Source organism: Balaenoptera acutorostrata, chromosome 16 (assembly GCF_949987535.1).
Source record: "Balaenoptera acutorostrata chromosome 16, mBalAcu1.1, whole genome shotgun sequence".
Taxonomy (NCBI): domain Eukaryota; kingdom Metazoa; phylum Chordata; class Mammalia; order Artiodactyla; family Balaenopteridae; genus Balaenoptera; species Balaenoptera acutorostrata.
The window spans coordinates 7,850,316-7,872,804 of NC_080079.1; the positions used below are offsets into that span (position 1 = coordinate 7,850,316).

Here is a 22,489-nt window from a genome sequence, read left to right on the forward strand (position 1 = left end):
ACACATATATATGTGTATACACACAAACACAAAATGGAGTACTACTCAGCCATAAAAAAAAGAATGAAACAATGCCATTTGCAGCAACATGGATGGACCTAGAGATTACCATACCAAGTGAAGGAAGTCAGACAGAGAAAGACAAATATCATATGATACCACTTATATGTGGAATCTAAAAAAATGATACAAATAAACAACATGTATGTGGAAAAGCAAAGAGAAGGCTAGTGAAGCATGCTGACCTCAGGGTTTCAAATCCTCTTTCCACTTCATTTTAACTGTGGGACTTTGGGTTGCTTAAGCCCTCTGGGCCTCAGTTTCCTAATCTGTAAAATGGGCAAAAAGAAACTCCAGTACCTACCCTTATGGGTTGCTGTGAGGCTTGAGCAAAATAATGCACGCGAAGTTCCTAACATGATGCCTGGCACGCAGAAACTGCTCCAAAAATGTTAGAGAATATTGTTATAAATAACTGCTCACCCAGACTGAGATGGGTAATAAGATATGAGCTGGGGGGACTTCCCTGGTGGCAGAGTGGTTAAGAATCCGCCTGCCAATGCAGGGGACACAGGTTCCATACCTGGTCCAGGAAGATCCCACATGCCACGGAGCAACTAAGCCCACGTGCCACAACTACTGAAGCCCACACACCTAGAACCCATGCTCCACAACGAGAGAAGCCACCGCAATGAGAAGCTCGCGCACCGCAACGAAGAGTAGCCCCTGCTCGCCGCAACTACAGAAAGCTGGGACGCAGCAACGAAGACCCAATGCAGCCAAAAATAATAAATAAATGAATAATAAATAAATTATTTTTTTAAAAAAAAGATATGAGCTGGGGAAGAAAGGATGAACACAGGTCTTTCCGGTTTGTGGGGGCTGAAGCCTGCTGTGTGCCTACTGGAAATGGTAGCACAGCCCAGGAGCTGCCCCAGGGCTGTGCCTTTCCTCCAGCTCTGCAGCTCCCAGGGACTCTGCCTGGCCCTCTCTGCCCCACCTGAGGCCTCCAAGGCTGCAGGAGCCTTGCTGCCTGCAGCGTTCACCCGGTGCTCAGATGGGACTAGTGCTCTCCCACTCTGCATCCTCCACTGCCCACCTTGGAAGCCTCCGCCTGGACGCAGGCTGGGCTGCAGGGCTGTAGCCAAACCCTTGACCTTGGCAAGGGCTGGTCCCCTGCTACTCACTCCTGTCGGGTGGATTAGAGCCTGGAGCCCGATTGTTGACGCCATGGGGGATCTCCCATCACAACAGGACTCGGTCTCCAAGTGAGCCCGGGCCTCTCAGCCAGGGTCCGAGGCTCTGTGCTCTAGGGGCCATGCCACGAGGATCCCACACACATGCAGGAAGGTACCTGATAGCCAAGAGAGAACCACCACTGCTTACCGAGCTAGGACCTGCCAATGCTCCCGTTTTTTAAGGGTGACCCTAAATCACAGGCTTAGAGGTTCCCAATCTCATTTATCTTAAATCTGGAATCTAGACATCTATTTTGCATTTATACAGCCTCAAAATAGTGCTTCCTTTTCTTTTTCCACAATCAACTACTCTGGTATGACGCTCTCCTCAGCTAGGCCCAGGGTTTGGAGGAATGGCCAAGTAAAGCAAAATTTGCCCAAGAGGCAGAGGGAGACGCTGGGTGCTGGGGCCTGGGCTTGCCGGGGGGCAGTGGCATCCGCTAACTCAGTCCCCCAAAACATTTAAGACGCAGCTGCCCCACACCCTTTGCAGGGGACGCTCTCAGACCCAGGCTGCTCCCCAGGCACTCCCAGTCTCGGGGGGAAGCAGGCAAGTCCACAGACAAATATAAAAGGGCAGGACATGGGTGACAACAGGTGGAACCCCATGCTCTGTGCGCTCTGCTTGAGGAGGGCTGGACAGGCTGGGGACAGGGAGGTGGGGAGGCGGCGCAGAGGAGGACACATCAAAGCTGAGACCTGAAGGTCAAGGGGGAGGAATGGAAGAGCCCACGCCGCCCCGAGCCTCCCGGACTCGGCACCCTGCTGAGGGCCCCAAGGGCCGGACGCCGCTCTAGGCGCACGGGGGTCTGTCAGCCTCTCAGGGAGCCACCGCCTCGTCCCCTCACCCCCTCGCCCCCCATGAGATGCCCGCTGCGGGGGGGGGGGCCGGACTGGGAGGGAGGGGGCTGGGGAGGGCCTCCCCGAGGACGGGCGTGTTGAAGTGAGCCAGGCACGGAGGACGGAGCTGAGGAAAGAATGCGGCCATCATAGGGGAGGCTTAGCCAGGCGCCATGGAAACAATTATAAAACAAGGCCACTCTGTCGCGACAGACACAGCTCTGTTTGGAGCTGAGGGCTCCAGGGGCCTCTGGCCCAGCGCAGCCTCAGCTCCGAGCGGCGTGGAGGCGGCAGGAGCTGGGGGCCCCTCCCCTCGGTAAGACCTCCCGAGGACACCCACGCGGCACCCCTTCCGCCCGCCTCAGCCTCCCCCAAAATCTTTTTTCCAGAGTGACAGATACCTGCGCTTTCTTAAATTTATATTTAGTCCTGGTGGGAAGAACAAACAACATGCAGCAGAAAATACCCAATCATAACCCTGTCTTTGCTACACTGACTTCTAGAACCTAAAGAAAAAACTGACTTCCATAAATCAAAATTAGAGAACTTAATATTTCTTTTTAAACTAAATCTGGCCTTGTTTTGTGTTTTTGTTTTGTTTCTGTTTTTGGCTGTGTTGGGTCTTCGTTGCTGTGCTCAGGCTTTCTCTAGTTGCGGTGAGCGGGGGCTACTCTTCGTTGCGGAGCACAGGCTCTAGGCACACGGGCTTCAGTAGTTGTGGGGCACGGGCTCAGTAGTTGTGGCTCATGGGCTCTAGAGCTCAGGCTCGGTAGTTGTGGCTCACGGGCTTAGTTGCTCCGCGGCATGTGGGATCTTCCCGGACCAGGGCTCGAACCCGTGTCTCTGGCATTGGCAGGCGGATTCTTAACCACTGCGCCAGCAGGGAAGCCCTGGCCTTGTTTTTATAGTGCCCAGAATTTGTCTTTATTTCTTCTTCATCCAGGAAAACAAAAAAGCACCTTGAAGGCCATCTGTTAGCTGAAAACATTTTTACAGATACAGGAAATACTAGCACCTAAGTTAACTTTTTTTTTTTTATTATAAAGGCCCAGGTTATTCCCGAAACACAAGAGATGTGATATATTTATCTTTTGTTACTGGCATAATAAAAGCAACAGCAGGTCTGGTAAGAACCTGAGTGTTCCGGCCACAAAGAAGAAACTGTGGATTCTGGAAAGACAGGAAAAAGCTGGAGAGAAGCAGTCAGATAGATTTTATGCTTTATTTCTTCTGCCCTTCCGATTATTCAGCACAAACTCCCTTCAAAATGACCACTTGACCTTTCCCACAAGAGCCATTAACCTTCCATAGTCTGTTGCGTAAACAGCTTAATTTTCTGACGGCAGCATGACAGAAGAAATTACAAAGGCAATTCCCACTCTCGGTCCAAACAGATGCCAAATGTAAATCACACCGTTTCTAGGAGGAGGACACTCTGCCCCAGTGCCCCCGCCACCCTGCCTCCTTGGGGACGCCGCACAGCCCCACTCCAGTGGAGGACAGCCCCTCACCATCAATGACCCCCACGTGGATGTGACAGCAGCTCTTCATGGGTCCTTGGGCTGTCCCAGGAAGCTATGACCTAGGCCCAGAAGCTGCTGGTCCCTTTCTCTGATTTTTGAGTACCCGACCCCATAGCCTAAGCCAGAATCCCCAGCAGCTAGAGACCCCACTAATTGCTTATTTGGAAAACAAACACTTGCCTCCTATTGAATTTGTTACAGAATTACAAAGCCAGAAGAAACTGATCTCATTTTTTTTTTTTCATTTTCAACAACATACCTATTTTGACTACTACCCCTAATCTGGAATAGTAACTTTTAATAGAGACAATTTTCAAGAAAAAAATTTTAACGTAAATGAGTTATAACAGAGTTTCTTTTTTTTTTGGCCCCACTGTGGGGCATGCAGGATCTTAGTTCCCTGACCAGAGACCAAACCTGTGCCCGCTGTGTTGGGAGCATGGAGTCTTAACCACTGGACCACCAGGGAAGTCCCTAAAACAGAGCTTCTTAATTGTGTTGTTCTCTAGTGAGGGGTTGGTAACTTTAGGGATGCCTACAGGACCAAGCCAGGAGTGTAAAAGAATTAAGCAGGCCAGGTTCTGTGGTTTGCAATGACCTAAACTGAAGAAGGTAAGGTTTGGAAGGCACTGTGACAGTTAATTTTGTATCAACTTGGCTGGGCCAAGCTTCCCAGATATTTGGTCTAGCAGTATTCTGGATGCTTCTGTGAAGATGTCTCTTGGATGAGATTAACATTTAAATCAGTGGACCTGAGTAAAGCAGATTGCCCTCCATAATGTGGTGGGCCTCGTTCAGTCAGTTGAAGGCACAATCAGAACAAAGTCTGACCTCTCTGAGCAAGAAGGAACCAGCCAGCAGACAGCCTTGGCATTCAGACTGCAACTCTTCCCTGAATCTCCAGCCTGCCGGCCTGGCCTATGCTGCAGATTTTGGACGTACCTAGACTCCACAATCAACTTCTCTTTATATACACATCTTCCTCAACTTACAGTGGGGTTACGTCCTGATAAACCCATCATAAGTTGAAAATATCGTAAGTCAAAAATGCATCTAATAAGCCCAACCTACCAAATATCACAGCTTAGCCCAGCCTACCTTAAATGTGCTCAGAACACTATATTAGCCTACAGCTGGGCAGAATCATCTAACGCAAAGTCTATTTTATAATAAAGCACTGAATATCTCATGTATTTTATTGAATACTGTACTGAAAGAGAAAAACAGAATGGCGATCTGGGTACAGAATAGTCGTAAAGTGGATCAGTTGTTTACCCTCGTGGTCGAGTGGCTGGCTGCCTGGGAGCTGCCACTTGCTGCTACTGCCCAGCATCATAAGAGTATCATATTGCACACGGGAAAAGATCAAAATTCGAAGTCTGATTTTTACTGAACGTGCATAGCTTTCACACCATCACAAAGTCGAAAAATCATAATCCGAACCATCGCTAAGTCAGGGACTGCCTGTATATACATCTCCACATCCTGTTGGTTTTGTTTCTCTCGAGAACACTGACTAATACAGGACACATTTTATTTTCATCATAAACACACCAGAATATTTGTAGTTCCGAAAAGAAATATATCCTCTCTTCTCTTTCTTTAAATCTTTCATTTGCCAATTTTGAAAGAGACATAGCCATGAAAAGACATTTCTCTACTATGAGAAAAACAACAATTGGTACAAGATGAATGGCAACCAACTCTGAAACTTGGAGAAGGGGCAGTAGGACGTGGTCGGGTCCGTGGTGCACCGGAACTAGCGGACCAGGGGCTCCAGCCAAGCTGTGGCGCACTCGGGAACGTGCGGCCAGTGCGGCCAGATCTTCTGATTTCTCAAAAGGATCCAGAAATCTGGTTGTTTTATGTAAAATCTCCCAATTTTTAAAACATCCTCAAAAAAATTTAAGATCCTGTGTGGACCAAATGTCTGCTCTTGAATGTAGCCTAGAGGTGACAGAGCACAGGCTCTGGGGGGCACTCCTGGCCATGCTGGCACTTACAGATGGGGGGACCATGGCTTACTTCACCTCCCTATGCCTCAATATGCCCATCTGTAAAATGGCAATGACACTGCCTACAGCTCACAGTGTTGTGGTCAGGATTAAACATGGAACTACATCAAGTGCTTAGCAATGGCTGGCGGCCAGATAAAAAGCCCCGCTGGCGTCACCTGGAATAGCTGCCCTGTTCAGCAGGCAGAGGTAGGAAGTTCCCAATCACCAGAAGCACCTAAGCTGAGAAAGGCTTCCCCAGAGATGGCCACAGAATTCCTGCCCCGCACGAGAAGCTAGGATAGAGCTCCACAGCATACTACTAGTGTTGCTTCCACTGAGGACAGAATAGATCTGCACAGCTTTCTGGAAAGCAGCTTGGCAACATACATCAAGAACCTCAAAAATACACATCATCTGAAATGCACAAAGATACTGATCACAGCCTTACTTTGGTAGAAAATTAGAAACAACATAAATGTCCATCAGCAGGCGTTGGTTACAATAACTATAGGAGAGTTATTTTTTAAAAATAACTGTAGGGGCTTCCCTGGTGGCGCAGTGGTTAGAAATCCGCCTGCCAGTGCAGGGGACACGGGTTCGTGCCCCGGTCGGGGAAGATCCCACATGCCACGGAGCGGCTAGGCCCGTGAGCCACAACTACTGAGCCTGCGCGTCTGGAGCCTGTGCTCCACAACAAGAGAGGCCGCGACAGTGAGAGGCCCGCGCACCACGATGAAGAGTGGGCCCCGCTCGCCACAACTGGAGAAAGCCCTTGCACAGAAACTAAGACCCAACACATCCACAAATAAATAAATAAATACATTAAAAAAAAAAAATAACTGTAAAAAAAAATTGATAGGAATAACCTCACCACAGAGACATCTACTTATTGTACGGAAAGTGGTTCACAAAATGTTTGGTGAACAACTGAAAATGGGTGACAGAAGTAGGTCAAGTTTGACACCGATGTTGTGAATACACGCATGTGTAATGATCTCTCCGCACAGGAAACCACTTGGAAGGACATATATCAACACGTTGACAGTTGTTTTCTCATGCGGTGGGACTTAAAATTCTTTTTGTTTTCTTCTTTTTGCTCATCTGTATTCTCTAATTTTTCTTGAGTGAACATGTGCTGTCTTGGTGGTAAAAGATGGTAAGAAAAATAACCAACATGGTTTTTTAAAAGAGACAGTGAGGCCCAGGCTGAAGACTCGGACAAAAATGTTGGTCACAAAATCACAACTTTACACAGACTGTGCTGTGTGACCAGAGATATGGGGCCCGGACAAGAGCATCCCACAGGCCCTCGAGCCTATTTTCTACTGCTTAGGTGCCCCCTTGGCCCAATCCATCCAAGTCTTGTGCTGTATCCTGTGAAAATGCACCTAAACTCAGGAGAGTCAACACAGGCCCCTGAGATCTCCAGGGGTCTCCTCTGCAGTGACCCTCCCCTGCCCCCGGCCTCTTCCAGCCTCGGGCCCGCAGGGAAGCTTGACCAACCAGCTCCTAAAGACAGGGAATTTCCTCCAAAATTATCAAAAGATAGGAATGAAGAAATGAAGGAAAAAAAGCAAGAAAAGGGGAGGGAAGGAAGAAGGGGTCACCCTGCGTCCACCCCACACCCACTTTTCCCATCTTCTCTGCTGATTCTGTTAAGTCAGAGACGCACAGAGCATGACCCAAAGTGGCCATAAACGACTCTCCCTGCAGCCGACTTACCCTTTTCCCAGTGAGAGGAGCACAGGATTCTCCAGCTCCATGAGCACCTGGAAAGCTTTATTCATGTTTTGATAAGAAAAGCCTTCTCCTGCATCTGCAATTACGACACAGTTTGGGTTGGACGTGTCGATCTGATCAAATTCCGAGCGGACTCCTGGTGAGACAGAGAGAGAGGGAGAGAGAAGGATAAAGCCCCGGCTGACGTGGCCCACCTCCCGTCTCCCCCCAGGAACACCTGTGTCTGCCTCGTCTGCCTGGCCCTTTCTCAGATGCTCTTTCCGATCCTCAAGCTGCCATGAGAGGTGGGCAAGGAAGGGGTGCTATTCCCATTTCACATATGAAGGAATTCTGGCTCCACACAGAGTGTGTGTTAGGAGAAAGACAATGGGCCCACCCCTGGGACCCCCACTCCAACACCAGCATTACTCCAGAAGTTCCCTTAGTTCAAAACCATAGGCAGGGGACTTCCCTGGTGGCGCAGTGGTTAAGAATCTACCTGCCAATGCAGGGGACACGGGTTCGATCCTTGGTCGGGGAAGAACCCACATGACGCGGAGCAACTAAGCGCCACAACTACCGAGCCTGCACTCTAGAGCCCTCGAGCCACAACTACTGAGCCTGCGTTCCACAACTACTGAAGCCCATGCGCCTAGAGCCCGTGCTCTGCAACAAGAGAAGCCACGGCAATGAGAAGCCCGTGCACCGCAACGAAGAGTAGTCCCCGCTCGCCGCAACTAGAGAAAGCCTGTGCGCAGCAACAAAGACCCAACACAGCCAAAAATAAATAAATTAATTAATTAAAAAAAAAACAAACTCAGGTATCTGTTAACAGGGGAACGGATAAACAAACCATGGGATGTTCACTCAATAGAATGCCACTCCGCAATCAAGAGGAAAAGACCTACTGACACATGCAACCAAACAGTATGTTGGGTGAAAGAAGCCCTGCACACAAGGAACGGTTAACTCAGTAGGCCTGGGCTGCTCAAACCGTACACATCCAAAGAAAGGCTGTCTTCAGATCCGGCCAACCACCACCTCCCGGGAGATCACCTCTGAGCCCTTGGAATATCCTGCCTGGAAAGAGTGCTTTTGTGTGCCTGGGGCCCTGGGCCACGCTGCATCAGTTTGACACCTGGGGGCCTGGAGACAGAGTAGCCAAGGTCAGTCACACAGGTGCTGCATGCCTATCTGACTGACCCTTAATAAAAACCCTGGGCACAAGGCTGCAGTGAGTTTCTCTGGGTGACCACACCTCAGGCATACTGTCACACATCGCGCTGCTGGGAGAATGAAGTGCATCCCAGCGCAACGCCCCTGGAAGTTCGTGCCTGGATTCTCCTGGTCTCTGCCCACGCATCTCTTCCCTTCGCTGAGTTTAATCTGTATTCTTTCACTGTAATAAACCATAACTGTGAGTAGGACGGCTTTTCTGAGTCCTGTGAGTCCTTCTAGCAAATCATCAAGCCTGAGGGTGGTCTTGGGAACCCCAAAAACTAGATGCTGTGTGATTCTATTTATATGAAATTCTAGACACAGTAAACTGATTCATAATGGAAAAAAATCCAAACAGTGGGTGCCTCTAAAGGGGTTGGAGATGGGGACTAATAGGGAAGGGCATGAGGGAACTTCTGGGGTGATGGTAATGTTCTAGGTCTTTTTTTAAAATATATATATATATATATATATATATATTTTTTTTTTTTTTTGGCTGCATTGGGTCTCAGTTGCGGCATGCAGACTCTTAGTTGCGGCATGCACGCGGGATCTAGTTCCCCGACGAGGGGTCAAACCCGGGCCCCCTGCATTGGGAGCGTGGAGTCTTACCCACTGGACCACCAGGGAAGTCCCGGTAATGTTCTAGGTCTTGAGAGGGCTTTGAGTTACAAAGATGTGTGCATTTGTCAAAACTCAGCAAAAGTACACTTGAGATTTTTGCATTTCATTATATGTAAATTTTACATGAAAAGAAAAAACTAAACAGATTGAACTCTAGTTAATGATGTGGGGCTTCCCTGGTGGCGCAGTGGTTAAGAATCCACCTGCCAATGCAGGGGACATGGGTTCAAGCCCTGGTCCGGGAAGATCCCACATGCCGCGGAGCAACTAAGCCCGTGTGCCACAACTACTGAGCCTGCACTCTAGAGCCCACAAGCCACAACTACTGAAGCCCGCACGCCTAGAGCCCGTGCTCTGCAACAAGAGAAGCCACCGCAATGAGAAGCCCGTGCACCGGAACAAAGAGTAGCCCCTGCTCACCACAACTAGAGAAAGCCTGCGTGCAGCAACGAAGACACAACACAGCCAATAAATAAATAAATAAATAAAAATTAATTAATTAAAAAAAAAATGATGTGAAGTGTTTAGGGGAAGTGTACCGACGCCTACAAGTTACTTGGAGATGCATCAAAAAGATAAAGATGGACAGATGGATGGAGGGATGGGTAGATATATAATGAAGAAAATATAGCAAAATGTCACTGGTAAAATCAAGGTGAAGGGCATACAAATATTCCAAGTAATTCTTCCAGCTTTGCTGTATGTTTGAAAATTCTCGTAATAAAATGTTGGGGGGAAGATTTATCGACAATAAAACTTGAAAAAGATTCAAAGTCTGAAAAGTCAGGTACACCTATGGAAAACACAGACTCAGGATTACAGGTGAGGAAGGGCACCTGGCTTCCCCTTCAGCCTCTCAAGCTCTAACATCTGCCTGTTGGATTCACTGATGAACGATGCCTTCAAGGCAAACTCTGAGTTTCCCTCTCACCTCTGGTAGTTCCACCCCACCCCTCCCTTTGCCCTGGGAAGGGGAGGATTTTCTTTCTTAAGTCTTTCTGTTTCTTTAAGGACCTGTTCTAAAGACACTGGCAGGGATCCTAGATCACAGAGGAAGCATTTGGAGAAACACGATTTCTAAAGGCTGGGCATGTCGCCCTCGACTGGCGCCAGGGTCGTGGACTGGACTCCCGGACCTCCAGGGAGCTCCCTCCATCTCTTGGAGGCCCACCCCTGTCCGGAGGCAGAAAAGCACTCTTGTCTCTGCCAGAGGTTTGTAAATCAAAACACCAAGTGCAGAGGAAGGAAGAAGGCTCAGTGCAACTAAAGAAAAGTGTCCTGAATTCTGAAGCGTTGCTATGTCTCTTCTTTTTATCTTTTTGGCCGCACCGCGCAGCATGTGGGATCTTAGTTCCCCGACCAGGGATTGAACCCGCGCTCCCTGCATTGGGAGCACAGAGTCTTAACCACTGGACTGCCAGGGAAGTCCCTCTTCTTTTTAAATATTCAGAAGGCACCAGGTAAGACTGTTCCTTCCTCTCTGTTCCAGCAAAACTCCCCGCTGAGGGTCAAAGGGGCTCTTTTCCTTCATTCAGACTAATATCAGGAAGTAAACCTGTGCCGTTTGCGGGACAGCAGGGCTGGTTTTCACAAATATAGTTCAGAAACCTATGGACCTCAGTCTAGCTTTTCATCCCCCCCCCCCCCGTCTCTGTCTCTGTCTCTTTCTCTCTCTCTCTCTCTCACACACACACACACACACACACACACACACACACACACACACACACACACACACACACACACACACACACACACACACACACCCCAGAGGCTAAAATCTTGCCCCCTTGACAATTCCTTGCCACCTTGCTTCATCCTAAATCACAGAAAGCAAATTCAGGGTTTTCCTCTGAGAAGCCACCTGGAACCTGCCTCCAAACACCCTCCGGTATGAGGCCGGGATGGATGGGGCCGGGTCCCCAGCAGGGAGCCCACAGGTTACCACCCCAAGGCCCACAGGTGTCAACAGGAGCCACGTGCTACCTCTGTGTCCTTCCCAGTGGTATGGCCCAGGTGAGAAGGACCCCCTCCCCAGCCCCCATCTGGAAAGGGGGCGCCTTCACCCCAACCAGGTCCCAGGGCCCGGCAGGCCTACCGTCGTGGATGAGCAGGTGTGGCCGCAGGCCTCGCTCCTTCAGGATCAGGCAGGTGGCAGGGGCCGGGGCGGTCACCTCGCCCTCTGAGATGTCGAAGCCCAGACGCCGAAGCATCCCCACCAGGTCCCCCCGGGACTTCTGCGACTCGTTGGTGCAGAACCTCACCTTCAGCTGGGACCGCTTCAGTCTGGAAGTGGGGAGACAGGTGGAGAGGCTGTGAGCAGGCGGTGTGGCCTCCTGCGGAGAGGGCTGGACAGGCGCTTCTCCGAGGGCGCAGGCCAGGTCACCACGGGCCCCTGAGCTGGGCCTTGACTGACCCCGGGGGTTTTGGAGCTGGAGCAGACCATTCTCACCCTCACTGCACTTGACACAGCTGAGACTCCCCAAGGTTCCCACCTGGCCTCCGCCCGCACCTCTCCTTCTGCCTGGGACACATCCCCACCCCTCCCCTGGGACACGCTGCCCCGCGCACATGCCAGTTCTCCCACACCCGACACCTCCTCCACCATACCACACCGCTTAGCCTCGCGGGGGCCACCTCCGAGCGTCTGGCCACCCCTCCGGACCTCCCGTCACAACGAGCATTTCCACTTAGCATCTGAGCTGACTCTGTATCCACACTTTCCCAAATACAAAGGTCAAGGGGCCACGCTGAGGTGTGTCTCCTCATCGCTGTCACTGAAGAAAGGTTTGCCAGACAGAGTCACCAGGCACGCGGGCGAGTCCACGTGAGGGGAGCCGGGGACGCCTGCAGAGTGTCAGCGGCACCGACAGCCTTCCCGTCCGAGCTCGCAGGAGGCTCTGCATCCCAGCGGCACCCGGGCAGGCTCACCGAACGCAAAGCCGCAAAGCTGATGCCTAAAGAGACCCCAATGAAGTAACATTCAACCCTTCTACAGGCAGCTATCGAGCACCTGCTAAATGCCTGGCTGGCATGGGTGCACAGAAATGCCACGGTGTCCACAGGCAGGCTCTCTGATCCCCAGAGCCCTCAGTCAGCAGGTGGGGCGGAAGACCACACAAAGGAAGGGGAATCGGGGATTGAGAACAAGAGAGGTGCTGGGAAGGACCAAACAGGTGAAGAGACAGGGTGGCCAGGGAGGGTGGGAAGGTCGGGGAGGCCTCCCTGGGGAGGAGAGAGCTCCGGAGCTGAGACCCGAAGGGAAGCAAAGAGGCAAAGGCAGAGCGGCCGGCAGAAGGAAGGAAGGGGGGACCTGGTAAGCGTCAGCGCTGCAGGTGTGGCCGGGCAGGAGAGGAGGCCGGCGTGGGGGCCGAGCAAGGGGGCCAGCGGGCCGGGGGGAGTGGGAAGAGGTGGGCTGGCCACACAGGTCTGGCCCAGAGCACATAGCCCTCCCTGGATGAACCCCGGGCCACAGCGAGGGAGCCTTCATATTTGGCATCTGCAGAGAGCATGGTGGGGGCCCGTGGAAGACAACAGGCTGCAAGTCAAGAGGCCCGAGAAACCCTAGGGAAAAGGTGGAGGGTCTGTATATCCCCTTCTCCGATCATCCTGTGTGACGCTGCCCCTACCGTGTCTCTATCCAGGTTTTTCTTGCTAACACTAATCAGTATCTCCAGTCGTCTCATTTCTGTATCCGTTCATCGTCTCTCTCCTGGACCCATGTGCTCCATGCGGTCAGGAATGGGGCCTGTTGGGCACTCCTCGGCATCCCCAGCGCTTCACACAGGGCTTGGCACACGGCAGGCCCCCGATAAGCGTTTGCTGAATGACTGAGTGATGGAAAGTCCAGACGACAGCTGGTGAGAGGGACCCTTCCTTAGGACCACGCCTACTGCTTCCCCCAAGGGTGCCCTGACGGAAACAGACAGGATTCAGTGGTGAAGACACGCATTCCCACATTACAGTGAGCCTTCAGACCCTCTGAGCACTGGAGCGGACAGGTGCGATTTGGAAAAAAATTGGCAGATCTACTGACAACAGGGCGAACGCAGACAGAGAGGCTGACGATGTCGTAATCAATTCTTTCTTAGTATTTGTCTTTCCTAATCAGGGGGTTATGAATTATCAATTATGTTTAGTGGTTAATTGCCCTTCATAAAGACAGCTTTTGTATTTTTAAATTAGGCAGTTAATACATTGTAACTAATAGCATCACCTTGTACCTTACGGACAGATCTTCATTGATTGGCGCCCGGGATGTGCGATCGCACCCAAGTTAATGGAGCAGTTGAGAGAAGAAGGCAGGGGGTGCCGGGGGACTAATTATTGCTAATGGATTATGATGTGACCTTCTCAGAACAGTGAGCAATCGGTGTGACAGTGAGATGACAGTGCCTCACATCTGCTATTCCAAACACAACTTCGATGCCCATAAAAAAACGAGTAAATAACAGAACTCACTTCAGGACACTTCAGCCACTGTTCTCCTTTGAAATACAATGTAAGTTCATCCAAAACACATGCTTTAAAATCAAAGTACTTGTTTTAGGATTGAATCAGTCCCTGGAAAGTGGTGGGAAATGCTTGGGGAAGGCCCCTCCCTGTGGGTCTGTCGATTCGTGCCCCTGACCACACCCCCTTCTGACTTTTTGGCACGAGTCCCAGGTCCTCTCTTCATTTTTCTTCATTAAAATAGTAAAGCATGAATACAACATTACACTGGACCTTGCCTTGGGGCTCAGTATCCATGATCTGATTCATCCTCACTCCCTAAGGGCAGAGCCCCCTACATACACCCTGTGTCCCCTACATGCACCCCCCAGGGCCTGGTGTCTGGAGCACAGGGGGCCCTAAGCACATGTTGAGAAAACAAGCTGAGGAGGCAAGAACCACGGTCCCCATTCCAGAGATGACAGAACAGAGGCTCCAGGGGGCAGAGACCTAAGAAGGTCGCTAGGCTTGTAAGCAGCAGAGCCCACAGGCCCGCAGCTGGCTACAAGGTGGCGGCCCAGGCTCTGGTCCAGGGGGTGAAGAAGCTGGTGCTTCCCCAGTAAGGGAGGCACCTGCCGGGGGCAGGCCCAGCTCATCCCGCTGGGCAGGAAACTGACACCTTCCCAGGGTGGGGAAGGGTGTGCATGGGGCACACCTGTGCGTGCACAGGGGACAGAGTGTGAGAAGGTGGGTCAGCACTGAAGGGGAGGCCCTGAATGGCCAGGGCTATGAGCTGAATTGTGTCCCTCCCACAAAATCGTATGTCGACTCCCTCAGGAGGTAATGAAGGTTAAGTGAGGACAGAAGGGTGGGGCCCTGATATGACAGGATTAGTGTGCTTATAGCAAAAGACACCAGAGATCTCCCTGCGAGCACAGAGAAGAGGCCGTGTCAGGACACGGCAGAAGGTGGCTACCGAACAAGCCAGGAAGAGGACTCTCGACAGAGACCCACCCTGCCGGCCCCTTGGTCTTGGATGCCTAGGCTTCAGAACTGTGGGAAGCTAAACCTCCGTGCTTAAGCCCCCAGGCTGTGGTATTCTGTTATGGCAGACTAAGACAGCCAAGGAACCAAAGCCTCGGCATCCTTTGGAGGGGTCTGCTGCCAGAGGTCAGATTCAGCCTCGGGAGGCCTGGAACACGCAAATCCAACGTCAGGAAAGCCGGAGCCAGGCGTGGCTTCAGGGCCGCGGCACAGTCTGCAAAGGGCCTCCCAAGGGGAGTGAATCCAAAGGATTTCAACATCGGACTGGGCCCAGCTCCAGGACAGGCCATGTCACCCCATCCCCTGACACCCAAGAACCCTGGGCACAGGGGGCCTACTGCAGAGTCCTGGCAGCCCAGAGCCGGGCTCCGGCCAGACGGCCCCTCTGAGAACACAGCCTCGGTCCACTGCACCCTCCACAGACTCCCTGAGAGGGTGGGTACTTGCCCCTACTTCCCATGGCTGCAACGGCTCTTTGAACTGACCTTTACCTCATCCCAGAGGCCAGGACAAGCTCTGAGTGACAACGTCGCCTGATGCAATTACCGAGCATCGCATGAACTGGTCCCTTGCAAATCACCTCGGACCTCACACATCTGCTGGCTGTCGGCATCTGCCAGGGGCGCTCACCCGAAAATAATGGAAACCTTCTCATTATCGCTCTCGGTAGCAGGTAGAGTGCTAGGACGATTACTGGACATCCTGACTGACCTTGGCATTGCTCCACAGCCTGATGCCCTCTGGGCTCGCCACAGAGGGGCTGGGCAGGGGGCCAGGAGGCTGCCCTGCATAAGGCCCCTCCTTGCTCAGTCCCCACCCCACCCCACCCCAGCCATCTGTCACCTTCATCTGACCCTGAAGGCCCTCTCATCACCCTGAGTCTTTGCCTTCACCCTCCCCTATGGCCAAATCCTACCCATCCGTCAAAGCCTGGTTGATATGTCCCCTCCTCCAGGAAGCCCCCCCAGACCCCGGCCACTGCCCGGGCAGAGCCCGTCCTCTTCCCACTTGGCTTTCACAGCCCTTGAAGCACAGCAGTGCTTTTCTATGAGAAGCACTTAACTGATCCAAATTCCGGATTTGATGGGCCCACCTGGTAACGGAACCAAGTCATTCTGCTTTCCAGAGAACTTCAGGAAGAAACCCCACGCTCACTGCCGATCCCGCCTGTGGACAGCACTGCTCCAGAGCCCATCTCTAATCCTTCCTGGTGCAAGGCTGTTAAAGGATTCCAGAAGAGAAAGCACAGTGGAGCCAGATGAGTGCAGACAGGTAGACGGGAGGATGGGCCTAGGCACAGGGATGAGGAGCGAGTCACGCCTTCTGCAGGCTGAGGAGCAAACGCCTAAGAAAGATGCTCTAGTACTGAGTGGGAGGCCAGGTGGCCGAGAGGCGACCAGGAAGCGCTTCAGAGTCTGACGACTGTGGGCTGGTCCCGGTTCTGCCACTTCATGGCTGTGGGACCTCCACAAGCTGTTTCTTCTCTCTGTGGCTCAGTTTCCTCATCTGGAAAATGGGGATGGTAACAGCCTCACACTGTGAGGCTCCAATGAGACCTGCAATGTGCCTGCTCGGGCCTGGCCCACAGTAAGTGCTCACTGAATGTGAGCCGAGAACATCGGCCAGTGGCCGGCGGGCAGGCTTCCCCAACCTAGTTCCCTCCCCGCTCTACCTGCCCCAACTGCCCAGAGCAGGCAGGGCGCTCACCCACCTCACCCCAGCCATCCTGTGACCAAGCAGCGAGGCCCACGGCAGCTGCCAAAACCTCCCCTCCCCTGCTCTCACCACCTGCGCCCACTTGGGGCTCCGAGGAGCACAGGCTGGGTCCTACAGAGGGGGCATGTGTGGAGGGTCTGGAGGCCAGGCTGACGGCGACTCCAAATCTCACCCCCCACCCCCGGGGGAGGGAACCCAACGGGATGGCGACGGGGAGGAGCCCTCAGGCTGGGTGGGTTCCTGGGTGGGAAGGTGAGGTTGCAGGCTGGCAGGTCAAACGTGAAATGACAAATGAGGTTAGCACCCAGAGGGGATGGGTGACTTCTCCCCCATCGCAGAGAAAGCAGGGTTTATTTTTTTTGATTTTGCTCATCCCTGGGCTGGTCTTCAAAAGAGCTGTGTGAGGTCCGTAGGCCCAGCCTGGGCTGAAATTCTGGTCTCCTACCAGAGCCACCTCTATGTCAAGTAGCCTGGAATCCTCTCCTGAGACAGAAGAAACTCATACCAGGAGGGGAGGGAGGTGTAGGGGAGGAGAGGGGCGTCTCCCCTCATTCCTGCCTCCCTGACCCATGCCTGCTCTGCCCCTGGGGCTACAGCTCAAGACGCTACCTGATGGGGAAGAGGGCCCCTGTTACTACTGAAATGACCACAGCTGCAGATATGCTTCAGTTTCTCAGAGAAGGAAAGAACACCCACAACACCTCGGGGGGTCATTACGAACCGAAACTCAGGCGGCAGCGCCCAGCCAAGGCCCTCAGAGAACATCAGTCTCAGCCGCCCCATCCATCAGCATCAAGATCTCGTTACCTAGCAGAGCTCCCTGGCAGCGCCGGCCACTGTCTGATTTTGAGATCTGTGGCTGCTTTCCTTTTAGAAAGCCACAGAGATTGAAAACACACATTTGGAAAATTGAAACTTGCAAAGTGCATATTTGTTCTAAGAACCCAATTTTTTAAAAATAGAAGGTCAAACAGGAGCCCATGAACAGAGCAGGGGCAGTTCTGCAGTAGAAAAATACAGTCATAAAGGAAGGGATGGAGGGAGGGAGGGAAGGAGGAAAGAAAGAAAGAAAAATATAGTCACACACACACCAAGGGGCACCCACGTTGATTCTGAGAGGGACCAGGTCCAGCTCCCCATGTGCCCCGATGTAGGGCCTCAGCTTAGGGGCAGGGAGATGCCTTCTGGCTGGAGCAGCAACACAAGGGCTTTTGCCCCCATGAGGATGGGGTCTGGCTCCCCAGTTGGGGTCCGGCACCTGCACCTTGCACGTGCCCTTGCCCAGGCATCCATGGGCCAGACTCTTGGGAGTCTTGAGTCCCAACCACGAAAGGGGGTAACAGTAGCGCCTAGCCTTCTGGCTCTCCAGGGTGGGGCACAGAGGACACGCCATGAGCCCTATCATGTGCTGGCATCACCACGGGGCCAGGAACGCTGAGGGACACCGGTAAGGCCTTTGCCCGCAGCTCTGGCTGGGCCTGCTGCACCTCCCCCTTCTTTCCACCGACCCACCAGAGTAGACATTTTGGCCAGGCTGACAGCCAGCTGCTAGGTCCCTGGAGGTCCCTCCCCACTCTCCATCGGACACTCTGCTGGGCAGACTGTGTCGTCAGAGTCCAGGCAAGAAACAGAGTCCAAAGTCTGGACGGAGAGAAGAGAACAAGAGCGGTGGTGACGCATGGAAGTGGCCCTGGCTGAGCCTCTCAGTCCGGGCTAGCCAGCCAGTGACCTCAGGGGGACAGCAACGAGGTCAAACAGACGTCGGGCAGGCCTGAAGCCAGGGCCCTTACGAAACACGTGGCACACCTTCCACACCCGCGGCCACCTCACCCGCCATCCAGTATGTTCTCTCTGACCTGCCTGGGCCTCTGAGCTCAGATCAATGGGACACGCTGAGCCCACGACGTCACTTTACTAGTTACTAATAAATTCAATTTAGAATGAAGTGCATGGGAATCTAGAAACCAGAGGAGACCTTGGAGATTATCCAACCTAGTGGCTCCTTTTGCAGAGGGGGAGACTGAGGCCCAGAGGGATACGAGGAACCTAAGGGCACATTTCTGGGAGCCATGGGTTCTTTGGTCCACTCCCCAGCCTTGGAAGGTTAGCCAACAGCTAGTCCTCCCCTGACGTGGTCACAGGCTGGTCAAGTGCTGGGCGCTGCAGGGGACAGAGCCAGGCATTCTCGGGTAAGGTGGGAGCCTGGCTCGGGAAGCAGACACACCCTCAGCACCTCTGCCACCTCGTCCCTGTGCGACCAAGGCTTGTCACCTAACCCTCTCCAACCTCAGTTTCCACATCTGTAAAATGGGGCACTAGCAGTAGCTACTTGACAGGACTGTCCTGAAGCACCTGGCATGTTGCAAATACTCAGTGAATGACAGTGAAGATGATGGTGGTGACAATGACAACCACACATCTGGCAGGCCCAGGGCTGGGTGCTGGGGACATCTGGGCCCTCGAGGCAGGTAGTCGGACAAGAAGACAGATGCCCAGGGAACTGGGACAGCCGGAGGAGCCAGCAGGTGAGGGAGGCCTGCTGGACGGAGCCCAGAGAGCTTCGCCCGGGGCCACCATTAAGAAAGAGGGCAAAGTTCAACCCAGCAAAGGGAACCTGGGGTAAACCGGCACTGGCTCGTCCTGGCAGACATCCCGGAGCACCCAAGACAGAGGGAGCCCCAACAGTAGTTACAGCAGCTCCCCACGAGAGGAAACTGAGGCACAAAAAGGCTAAGGAACTTGCCCAAGACCACATGACAACCACAGGGCAGAGCTGGGACTCGAAACCCAGGTCCTCGCCCACAAGAGCTGACACCTACCCTGGTAAGGGTCTGGCCCCCACTCTCCTTCCTCATGAGGTGGCTTTGAGCAAGTCCTATTCCTCCTCTATAAACAGGGCTGCATCCTGCCCCAGGGTGGTGGGAAATCACCCTGCACACCGCCACAGGCAGGGCCCGGGCAGGGCTTTGCCAATACGGCTTCTCTGTATATCCCTGGGGGGCTGCGGGGTCAGAACTCCACCTGTGGGCTCCATGAGTGACCCGTGCCATGCTCACCTCCTAATCAGCCAGGGCCTTCCTACCAGAGGCAGCATCTTTGGGATAAACCATTAACTCTGCTCCAGAAGCCCCAGCCTGGCTGCCCTTGATTTCCACAGGGTGACCCCTGCCCACCGAGGCTGAGATCAGAAACCCAGAAACAGCCCTTGTCATGACAGTGGAGCCGTGGGTGGCTTCACAACAATGTCCCTCGGTTTCCCTCCACACAAGTCAGGGTCACAGTTCTGTTATTACTCTACCTGAGGGCAGTTGTGTCTCCTTTAACTCTAAGAACAAAAATGGTATTTCACACACATCACTCTGTAACTTTTTCACTGACTATACGCAACATTCACCTCATATAAACTAACGTCAACACCAAACAGAGCTACCTCACTCCTTTTAACTGCTGGGGAATATTCTGCGGTCTGGATAAACCTTAATTTATTCCCTTGTCCCCTCCTGATAGACATGCAGGTTGTTTCCAGCCATAAATATAAAATTATATTGTGACAGCTCAACACATATGTACTGTTGAGCTGTCCACTGCCCCAGACTTTAGTACTGTTATATTTTTTTAAACATGTTTATTGGAGTATCATTGCTTTACAATGGTGTTAGTTTCTGCTTTATAACAAAGTGAATCAGCTATACATATACATATATCCCCATATCTCTTTCCTCTTGCGTCTCCCTCCCTTCCACCCTCCCTATCCCACTCCTCTAGGTGGTCACAAAGCACTGAGCTGATCTCCCTGCGCTATACGGGGAGGGCGAAGGGTAAGCTGGGACAAAGTGAGAGAGTTGGCATGGACATATATATACTGCCAAATGTAAAATAGATAGCTAGTGGGAAGCAGCCGCAGTGGTTAAGACTCCGCCTTCCACTGCAGGGGGCGCGGGTTTGATCCCTGGTGGAGATCCCGCCTGCCGTGGGGCGTGGCCAAAAAAAAAAAAAACAACGACACTTTCATCATTTTCACTGACTGACCTCATAATCGGTATTACAGATTTGAACAGAGAAAATACACACCATTCAAACATTGCTCTTTTATCTGTTTTTAAAATTTGGGGGATTCTATCTCAGATTTCATTTAGGAGATAAATGCTCTGAGGCGACATAAGTTTGAGACCACTGGCTCGGGATCTGCGGGGAACTCCAGCCTCCAGGGACCTGTGAACCAACAGAACATGTTTCTTGAGCATCAGTGCTGCCCAAGGAGTGGGGGGTCGTGGGGGGTGTGATGGGGGGACCATGGAACTGGACGAGAGCCAGCAAGGGGAGGGGCGGCTTCTTAAAATCCCCTGCACTTTTGGGGAAAACACAGAGGAAAAGGCGTGGAAGGAGCTACAGGGTCCCCCTGGGGGAATGACTACGATGGGGCTGGTGATGACGATTTGGACTTCTTACTTAGTACATTCATGCGCTAGTGGGATGGTTTACAATAAGGAAGCCACCTCTGCCTTGGGAAGCCTAAACTGTGGACGTTATGAAACCAGTACTCGGCCTGGGAGGAGAGCATCGTTCTCTCACCTGGCCCCTAACTCCGAAGTCAGCCTAGTTCACCCGCAGAGAGGAAACGGCAGCACAAGTGACAGGGCATTCTCAACAAACACACCTTGTCCAAGGTCCAGGGTGAGTCAGGAAAGCTGTTGTTGGCCTAAACGAACTCAAACAAACGGCCCACCCCCTCTGATAGCCTTAAGAGCCCCCCCTGGCAGGTGCTGGGCCACGTGGGGGATGGGACAGGGCCACGTGGGGGATGGGACGAGGCAACGCAGGGAGGCTCCCAGCTCTCTCACAGTCCTGGTAGCTACTATTATTACCGCCACTCCTGGGCGGCTGTGTCCCTGGGGCCCGACGGAGCCAGGGTGGCCGAGCATCGGGAGGGGCTTGGTCCTAGGCTGCACTTCAGACAAGTTCCCTGGCCCTGTTCCCCTGGCTCTAAGACCTGCTGGGAGGGGCCTGAGTTTTAACAGGGTCCCAGGGCTTCTGGTGCACACTGGAGGGATGGGTCGCGGGTCTGTTAGTCCTGGGTGGGAATTGCTTTATGAGGCTGCCCTGGGCCGAGGCCGAGCCTGCTTCCTTCCGCCGGCCGCAAAAAGGCTGGGCCGCGCTGGGCCCAGCAGATGTGCTTTAGTGGCCCGAGACAGGATGCAGTAAATGCCCACCCGCCTTTCACATGCAGATGCCTCTGGGGCTCCCCTTTGTGCTGACCTGCCTGGGGGCCGGCCCCTGCAGCCCCCGCTGTGCCCAGCCCTGCCTCTGAATGGCTCCCCTCGGGGAGCCCAACTGCCCAAGAATGGACTCCAATAAAGGGCCTGATGGGGGGACCCAGGCCGGTTACAGATGTCCCGTGACCACGCCCACACACAAGTCCTAGCACAGTAAGAGGGCTCCACCTGGCCAGCACCGTGCCCAGCGCCCCAGGGAGCCTGGACCTCCTGTTCTCCAATCTGGGACGTTCCTGGCCCAGATGACAGCTTCAGAGCCCAGCTCACACATCACCGGCTCCCCATCTCCCGGGCGGCTTAGTCTCTCTCCACCTGACACTAGCCTTTCCGGGTGCTGTTTACGCTGCTCTCCCCATACTGGACGGTCAGCTTCCCGAGAGCAGGGACTTCTATCTGCCCCACTCACTGCCCCTTGTCCCAATGCCTATAGCAGTGTTTTCAGTATAAAAGAAGCACTCGATAAATATTTGTTGGGTGAGTGAATGAACAAATGAACAAGTGCATCTTTAATGAGAAGCAGTGTGGTATTAAGGGGAAAACTGGGGCTTCGAGTCAGGTGGACCGGGGCAGGGCGGGGGACGGTGGGGGGCGGGAAGGGAGGGAACCCTGGCCCAGCCACTTTCTCCACTTTGGCCACTTCCCAAATCTCTCTGAGCCTCAGTCCCGGCTTTGAAAAGGGCTGGTTGTGAAGGTAGCTTGATCATCAGTGACTGCTATTATGGTGGTCGGTATTGTTTTAAAAAGCAGGGCTAATACTCCCCATGTGCTCTGTGTCTCCAAACAGGTGGGAGCCTTTCCAAAAACCTGAGGACACCTGTCACCACAGAAAGTCTAGGAAGAGAAGTGGTGAGTCAGCCCCTTCCGGG

At 52.9% G+C, this 22,489-nt stretch overlaps 1 protein-coding gene across 9 annotated transcripts in view; it reads right to left on the bottom strand.

Annotated features, from left to right (window-relative positions):
• Positions 1 to 22,489, bottom strand: part of LHPP (phospholysine phosphohistidine inorganic pyrophosphate phosphatase) — a 139,488-nt gene that overhangs the window by 111,255 nt on the left and 5,744 nt on the right. For all 9 annotated transcript variants that reach the window (XR_009005728.1, XR_009005729.1, XM_057531506.1 and 6 more), the window contains exons 2-3: positions 11,258 to 11,445; positions 7,321 to 7,474 (exon numbers count right to left, since the gene is read on the bottom strand). Coding sequence is in view for 7 of the 9 variants with exons in the window: in XM_057531506.1 (XP_057387489.1) it covers positions 7,321 to 7,474; positions 11,258 to 11,445 (342 nt within the window). In the remaining 2 variants the exon portion in view is untranslated. The remainder of the gene's footprint in view (positions 1 to 7,320; positions 7,475 to 11,257; positions 11,446 to 22,489) is intronic.